We start from the raw sequence: 7,495 nt of genomic DNA, 5'->3' as shown, positions 1-7,495 counted from the left end.
TCTCTGGGCCTACCGCACCACTGAGAGGTTAGCTACCGGAGAAACACCCTTCATGTTAACATACGGCACTGAAGCTGTACTCCCAGTGGAGATAGGGGCTATTACCCATCGGATTCGGTACTACAACGAAGACGAAAACGACGGAGGACTCTGGGAAAATTTGGACCTCTTGGCAGAAACCAGAGAAGCTTCACAGGAAAGGATCGCCGCCTACCAGCGGAGGGTCGCTAGGCACTACAACACCAAAGTCCGGAAGAACGAGTTTAGGCAGGGCGACCTTGTCCTCAGAAGGGTGGAAGTGTCGGACCCAAGGCATCAAGGGAAGCTAGATCCAAACTGGGAAGGTCCCTACAGAGTCTCGAGGGTAATACGACCAGGGTCCTATCACCTAGAGACTACGGGGGGAGTAAGGGTACCCCGATCGTGGAACTCCGATAATCTAAGAAAATTCCACCAGTAGTAAAGTGGCGGGCATGCACTCATCTGTAAATTTTCCCGTCTGTCGTTCTTTGCAATTCCTTTTGAACCCTTTTAAGTTGTAATTCATCTTGTAATCCGCAAGATTTTATGGATAATACGAGAGCTGGTTTACGGCAACTGAGAATTCTCCAGGCTGATTACCTCTAACCCTGAGGAACGGATGACTGAAAGTCCACACCTTGGTGGAGGCTCAAACAATGTTAGGTTGACCCGACCGAATCACCCCTTCGGCTCGGAGTTCGGCCATAGCCGAACAGACCTGACCGAAGGGCTAGCATCTAACAGACCCTTCGGCTGGAGCCGAGGGTACACTTGGTGATGACTATCGGACGATCGACCTTCGGTGAACCTTTCGGCCTGAGCCGAAAGCAAAATACTTGGTGTATTGCTTGGTGATCCTGATTGGACGGTCGACCTTCGGTGAACCCCTCGACCTTCGTCCGACTTACTAGCAGGTCGACCCTCGGTGAAGACCTAGCATCTAACAGACCCTTCGGCGGGAGCCGAGGGAACACACGGTGGATTGCTTGGTGATGACTATTGAAGGGTTGACCTTCGGTGAACCCTTCGGCTGTTAGGTTGACCCGGCCGAATCACCCCTTCGGCTCGGAGTTCGGCCATAGCCGAACAGACCTGACCGAAGGGCTAGCATCTAACAGACCCTTCGGCTGGAGCCGAGGGTACACTTGGTGATTCTGACTATTGAAGGGTCGACCTTCGGTGAACCCTTCGGCTGGAGCCGAAGGTAAAACACTTAGAGTGCTTGGTGATGACTATTTGAAGGGTCGACCTTCGGTGAACCCTTCGGCTGGAGCCGAAGGCAAAACACTTGGAGTGCTTGGTGATAACTATTTGAAGGGTCGACCTTCGGTGAACCCTTCGGCTGGAGCCGAAGGCAAAACACTTGGATTGCCTGGTGATTGACTATCGAATGGTCCACCTTCGGCCAATTCATGCGTCTAGCAAACCCTTAGGCTCGAACCGAGAGGGAAAACACTTGTAAAATATTGCTAGTGATAACAGGGTCGGCCTTCGTCTGACTTACTAACAGGTCGACCCTCGGCCAAGTTTCGGGGCCATGCGCCTAAGGTCAACTAGGGTTTCGGCCCTCTGCAACTATTTACAAACCGAAGATCGTTAAATGGACAGGAGTTGGAAAAAGAACGATTGCATTCATAAAGCCCGAAGGCAAGGATTACATACGAAGCCCGAAGGCAAAGGTTACATTTAAGGCCCGAAGGCTAGTTACATGACAAGAAGGACGTAGTCTACGCTGAGAGCCGAGGCGACCTCAAGGGGCGTCCGTCGGGTTCGCGGCCTCGTCTTCGGCGGGGAGTGCCTCCTGGTCCGAACCTCCACGACCAGGGGTCGGAGGGACTTCCCTATGCAGCTGGACCTCGCCTTCATCGCTGCAGCCTCCACCGTCGGCTTCTGCAACCTCGGTGGCCGATGGCACCACCTCCACATCGTCGTCCTCGAAGATGAGGCCGTTGTCTGCAAAGGAAACCCCAGGGTAGCGCCCGAGGACCCAATCTCGGACCTCGGTAGCGCCCATTGTGTACCCCGGGGCGATGGCATTCTTGATCTCCTCCCTGAAGGCCTCGGAGGACCGATACTTCTCGACCCCTCGGGCCTCGGCTTCCTGAATGCGGGCCCTCACTTGTGACTTCAACTCCGAGAGCTTCCGATCGCACTCTCGACGCTCGAGGGCTAGGTCCCTCTCCAGGTGCTCCACCTTCTCGAGGAGGGTGGAGCGCTCGTTGTCTAGAGAGACCTTCTCCCTCTCGCTGGCTTCAAGCTCCCGACACATGGCCTCGGCTCGAGCCGCCAGCTGACCCATCTGGTTCTAAGCCTGCACAAAGCACCAAAGGTCAGAATGAAAAAATATATAGTACAAGTAAAAAAGAGGCAGGAAGACCGAAGGGGAAGGAGGACCGAAGCTTACCCCCGCCATGTAGATGCACGCGGAGGTGATCAGTGCCGCCGTCCCTTGCTTCTGGGCTTCGGTGGCGTCTCGGGGAAGACTCCCCTTCATCACCAACTCTCTGGAAACCCGTCCGACGGCCAGAGTGTCGTCTTCTTTCACCGACCATTGTGGGACAAACCCCCCCTCAGCCCTCGTCGACGAGACCTTCGGGCCTCGGGAGGCAGCGGCGGACGAAGGGTCTTGAGCAGGTCCGTCTCTAGGAGCAGCAAGTGCCTGGACAGCCTCGGCAGTCGACCCCTCCACCCTGGGCCTCTTCTTCGGGGTCTCGGAAGACGGTCCCGTCTTTTCCTTCCTCTTGGACTTCGGCTGTTGGGGGGCGTCACGGGCCTTGGCTTCCTTTATCTTTGCCTGCCTTGCAGCGGCTGCGGCCTTAGCCTCGGCTCTGGTAACTTGCACTGCAAGAAGAAGCAAGAAGTATTAGTACGAAGGACCGACACTCGAAGGAAGCAGACGGAGGCTAGCCTAACTCACCCGGGCTAAGCCCGAACTTGAAGAGGATGGCGTCGGACTTGAGGCAGTCGGCCTCGACTAGAGAACAGCCTTCCTGCCTCCTCGCCATCGCCAACGACTCCGCGTCTGCCCCGAATAGGGCAGGGGCGGAGTTCACATCCCGAAGGTCCGGGATGTCCCAGACCGTGCCGAAGGGCACCCCCTCGGTCGACTTCATGAAGAAGTACTTTTCCTTCCATCCGTGGATGGAAGTCGGGTAACCCTTCAGGAGCCGAAGGTCCTTTCGGGGGCAAAAATAGTACCAGCCCGTAAGTCCCTTGCAGGCCTGAAGAAGAAAGCAGTTGATGAAAAGTTGAAGGGAGAGGGGCCTCTTGTGCCGAACGAAGAAGATGACGAAGCTTAACGCTTGTCGCCACCCGTTCGGCGTTAGCTGGGTCGGGCTTACCCCATAGTGCCGAAACACTTTGGTAAAGAAGGGGTGGAGGGGCAACCGAAGGCCTGCCTTAAAGGCCTCCTTGTACAGGCACAGCTCCTCGGGGTTCCGATAGCTGGCTCGGTCAGAAGGTCTGGGCAGACGGAGCTCGAAAGCATCCGAAACACCGAAGGAGGCCCTCAGCTCCTCCAGTTCTGGTTCGTCCATCGTGGAGACGATCCTGAGGGCCTCAACTTCCAGGGGCTCCTGGGTCTGGGCTCGGGCGTCGAGCACCCTCTCCCTGAACTCCTCACCGTTGGAGCCACCCTTGGACCCCGACGGTGAGGCCGCGGACGATGAGTCGCGGGAGGAGGGAGAGTCGGTGGAATCCGAGGACATCCCTCGGACTTCCCCAGGACTCCTATACCTACGTCTTGGTCTTGACCTCTCGCGGGACGATGGGTTGTAGCCCGACGAGGAAGACATCACTTACTTGTTGCTAAGCTAAGGAAGAAGAGGACGAAGGCTAGAAGGGGATCCGAGGCCGAAGGTGTGCTCTCCGAAGGCAAAAAAAGAAAGGTTGCCCCACAAATGGCCCCCCACATTATATAGATGGGGGAATGGCGGTACGACTTCCCGAGCATTAATGGCACCGCCACGTCAGGGTACGAAGCCTCGAGGTTTGCGCCCGAACGGACCTAGCAGACGATCTCACCTTCGGTTGGGAGCTCGGCCAAAGCCGAACGGACCTGACCGAGGGTCCCTCCTTCGGTTGGGAGCTCGGCCAAAGCCGAACGGACCTGACCTAGGGTCCCACCTTCGGTTGGGAGTCGGCCAAAGCCGAATGGACCTGACCGAGGGTCCCTCCTTCGGTCGGGAGCTTGGCCAAAGCCGAACGGACCTGACCGAGGGTCCCTCCTTCGGTTGGGAGCTCGGCCAAAGCCGAACGGACCTGACCGAGGGTCCCTCCTTCGATCGGGAGCTCGGCCAAAGCCGAACGGACCTGACCGAGGGTACCTCCTTCGGTTGGGAGTTCGGCCAAAGCCGAACGGACCTGACCGAGGGTCCCACCTTCGGTTGGGAGCTCGGCCAAAGCCGAACGGACCTGACCGAAGGTCCCACCTTCGACAGGGGGCTCAGTAAAGCCGATCCGAAGCAGCCGAAGGACTTTCTCTCGGTCGACCCCAAACCTTGGTCACTGGTAATGCCAAGGCCGAAGGAACAAATCAACCAAAGAAGATGGTTACTCCCACAGGAAGAAGCTCCTAGTGGAAGTAAGGGGGCTCCTAATATAGCCAAAATAACCTCTCGGTGGGGGCAATGACACATGTCGCCTCTGAGACACGTGTCCTCTGCCAGACGAAGGTTCCAGGAAACCACCCACACTCGAGCACGCGCAATCACCGAGGCACGCCCGCAAAATCACGCAGGATCACGACGTCTGCATGAGGGGAATATTCCCCCCAGAAGGTTGGACGTATTCGAGTGGGACTCTAAGAGGGAAGAAGGGAAAAAAGCCCTAAGGCCGAAGAGCTATATAAGAAGGCACGGAAGAAAGGGGAAGGTAAGCTCTGATACCCTCACCATTACTTTCTTATTGAACTGTGCGGCCGACCCTGACTTGAGCGTCGAAGGACTAACCCCGGACAAAGTTCCGGACCTCCGTCGTCTATGTTTGTGTAGGTTGGACTAGCGGGGTTTTTGGCAGCAACAGGTAGTAACAATTAACAATAACATTGGCCCTGAAATTGATATCTTTTACTTGGTCAGCCCTGCCCAAGCTGGAATGGGGAGACATGTACTATATACTATGAGCCATTAGCATCTAATCTGGGACTCAATGTTGTATTTGAACCCAACAATCAAACATTATTGGTTTCGACAAAATTTGGGTTTCTACAGCACTTATGGATAAGTCTAGTTTATTGCTGGTGACTAGCAAATGGAGCCTAGGCAAAATGGTTTTCCATTTCTATTTCAAGAAGAACGGAAGAGGAGTACAACTATAGGAAACCGGAACATTAGAAAACAAATCACTTGAAATCTGGATGGACTTCGTCTTCTACCCTTTGATCACTGAATGCAGTGTCCAGGTTAGCAGCTTGGCACCACGGATCCCGGACATCCCTCTTCCCTCTTTCCATTAACAACTCATCAACGTCTTCCTCTGATAAGAAATTGCTCCACTTTGATGCCGTTCCCTTTGCCTTTCCTGACTGCAACTCCTTCCCCTCTTCATTTTCTGCCAAAATTTTAATGCGAATAGTAACCAAAGATAACAGAGTTTTCTTCTCTTTCTAACTCAGGATCAATTGATCAAAACAACCCGAGCAAAGAAGGTTACATTACCTTGATTGGTCACCCTCTTTCTGTTTGAGAAATTGGGTTTCAAAAGTCTTTTTGCTCCGCCGCTGTCCAATCCACCAGAGTAGTTCTTCAATTTGGGTTTCTTAAAAATCTCATTCGGCAACGTCACAATATTCGGCTCAGAAACGCCACCTACGCATGAGGCTTTACAGAGGTAAATTCATTAATAGGGCATTCGGTTTTCGTTTTCCGATCTCTTATAAGCGAATTGATTAATTATTTTACATACCTGTTGCTTTTTCCTCTTGCTTGTCATCTACGAAGTCTTCCGGATCGAGATACTCCTTCCAATCACTTCTTCTCTTAGTGGGATTATGGATCTCTTTTTGTGGTGGTGGTGGTAGTGGCAGTGGGCTTAGGGCTTTAGCTTCTGCGTTTTCTTCGATGAATTTCCGGGACATGTTGAAACTCTGGACGAACTTGCGGACGTCTTTAGCAAGGAATCCTTGAGCGAATACCTTCCGTATTGACTGCTTCTGGTTGCAGATTACACAGTTCCATTTGTTGCTGCTCTTCTTCTGCTGCTTCACCTGATTCCCCATTTTCAATCACTCAATCAATCCACCACAATAGAAATAAAACAAGCAACAAACAAACGAGCGAGAGAGAGAGAGAGAGAGTGCCTGCATTGTCGAGCATTGGCAGCATTGAACAGCGATGAAGATCGTCGACATTGCGGGGCGTACTCAGCTTTTCCAGTTTTCCCTCTCTTTTTTCTTTTGCAGGTTGGCACTTGGCGCCAGGTGACTAAATGAGGAGCTCTACTCCACCGATATTAATGGGCCGTTTGGTTTGGCTGCTAAGGGCCATTAAGGGGTCTCAAAAGTTGACCCACACCAGTCGGCCCGATCAAAACGGACCAGTTGAGATCTGGGATCGATTTCATCGAATATAAACATATTCATGTCTTGATCTTAAAGTCTGATTATCTCAATAGGCATAAATGGTGTAAATCTTTAAATTAGTGGGAACCAACTAGTTATAACTAAAACCAAAAAGGCTTATTACCGTTTAAACATCAAACAAACAAGGCTAGATGAAGTGGTGGGACGGCGGGCCCTCCATTTGGAATTTGGAGATAGCATCAAAACCATTTAAAGTTGGACCATCTTATCTTATAAAAAAAAAAAAATTAAGTTGGACCAAATCGAGTCGGTTTGATTTTGGTTTTGAAAGTTCATCTAGTTCAATCTAGGTTATAAATCGACAATTTAAACCAAACTCAATAGTGTAACTCATATAAAATGAACCTAAATTTATACACTCTAAAAGACTGGAACACACGATCTAAGATTTTAGTTTTGTTTCATTTCTTCTACATCTATCTTCCACCAAGGATTCCCGACTTTCCTCATTATCTTCTTGTAGTTCTGCATTTCTACTTATTTTCCCTTTCATACCATGCTTTCTCAAGGCCAACATTCTCAAATGTGATAAGGATAAAAAAAATCAACCAAATCAAATCTAATAGGTTAAATCGATTATTAATATAACATAAAAATCAAATGAACCTATATAAAGAAAACCAAAAAGAACTGAATAAAATTAACTTCGATTTCAGTATTTGGTCTTGATTTATACATATTGTATCTTGAATCAAACCAATTGACACTAAGCTATGTTTAGATGTCAAGAAAAAAAAAAAAAAAAACAGAACAAAACTCATGATGATATGATTATTAATTCATGCATCTCTCTAGATTTTTTTTTCCTAAACATCCAAAGCTTAGTCATTATGTTTCTCTATTTATCATTTTTTTTTTTAAATTAAAAAGAATACAAATCTAGTTGTTAACTTT

General features: G+C 50.6%; 1 protein-coding gene across 2 annotated transcripts; it reads right to left on the bottom strand.

Moving 5' to 3' along the window:
* Positions 1–5,237: 5,237 nt before the first annotated feature.
* LOC122073506 (MRN complex-interacting protein) lies at positions 5,238–6,455 on the bottom strand. 2 transcript variants are annotated; one of them, XM_042638096.1, is made up of 4 exons: positions 6,320–6,455; positions 5,926–6,226; positions 5,679–5,840; positions 5,238–5,571 (listed from the first exon to the last, which is right to left on the bottom strand). In XM_042638096.1, exons 1-4 carry the CDS (start codon positions 6,368–6,370, stop codon positions 5,363–5,365), a joined length of 723 nt encoding a protein of 240 aa, XP_042494030.1. In that variant the 5' UTR covers positions 6,371–6,455; the 3' UTR covers positions 5,238–5,362. The 2 variants fall into 2 exon arrangements, with proteins under 2 accessions (XP_042494030.1, XP_042494031.1); XM_042638097.1 differs by having other exon boundaries at positions 5,679–5,828.
* Positions 6,456–7,495: the final 1,040 nt, after the last annotated feature.

Source organism: Macadamia integrifolia, chromosome 3 (genome assembly GCF_013358625.1).
Source record: "Macadamia integrifolia cultivar HAES 741 chromosome 3, SCU_Mint_v3, whole genome shotgun sequence".
Lineage (NCBI taxonomy): Eukaryota > Viridiplantae > Streptophyta > Magnoliopsida > Proteales > Proteaceae > Macadamia > Macadamia integrifolia.
The sequence above is the reverse complement of the archived record's forward strand: the minus strand, read 5'-3'. Positions and strand labels throughout refer to the sequence as shown.

Coding starts and splice junctions, on each gene's coding strand:
- LOC122073506 (XM_042638096.1), bottom strand. CDS start 6,370: ATGTCGACGATCTTCATCGCTGTTCAATGCTGCCAATGCTCGACAATG. Junction 6,227..6,319: donor GCCAATGCTCGACAATGCAG/GCACTCTCTCTC, acceptor ATGGGGAATCAG/GTGAAGCAGCAGAAGAAGAG. Junction 5,572..5,678: donor AAAGAGGGTGACCAATCAAG/GTAATGTAACCT, acceptor AAATTTTGGCAG/AAAATGAAGAGGGGAAGGAG.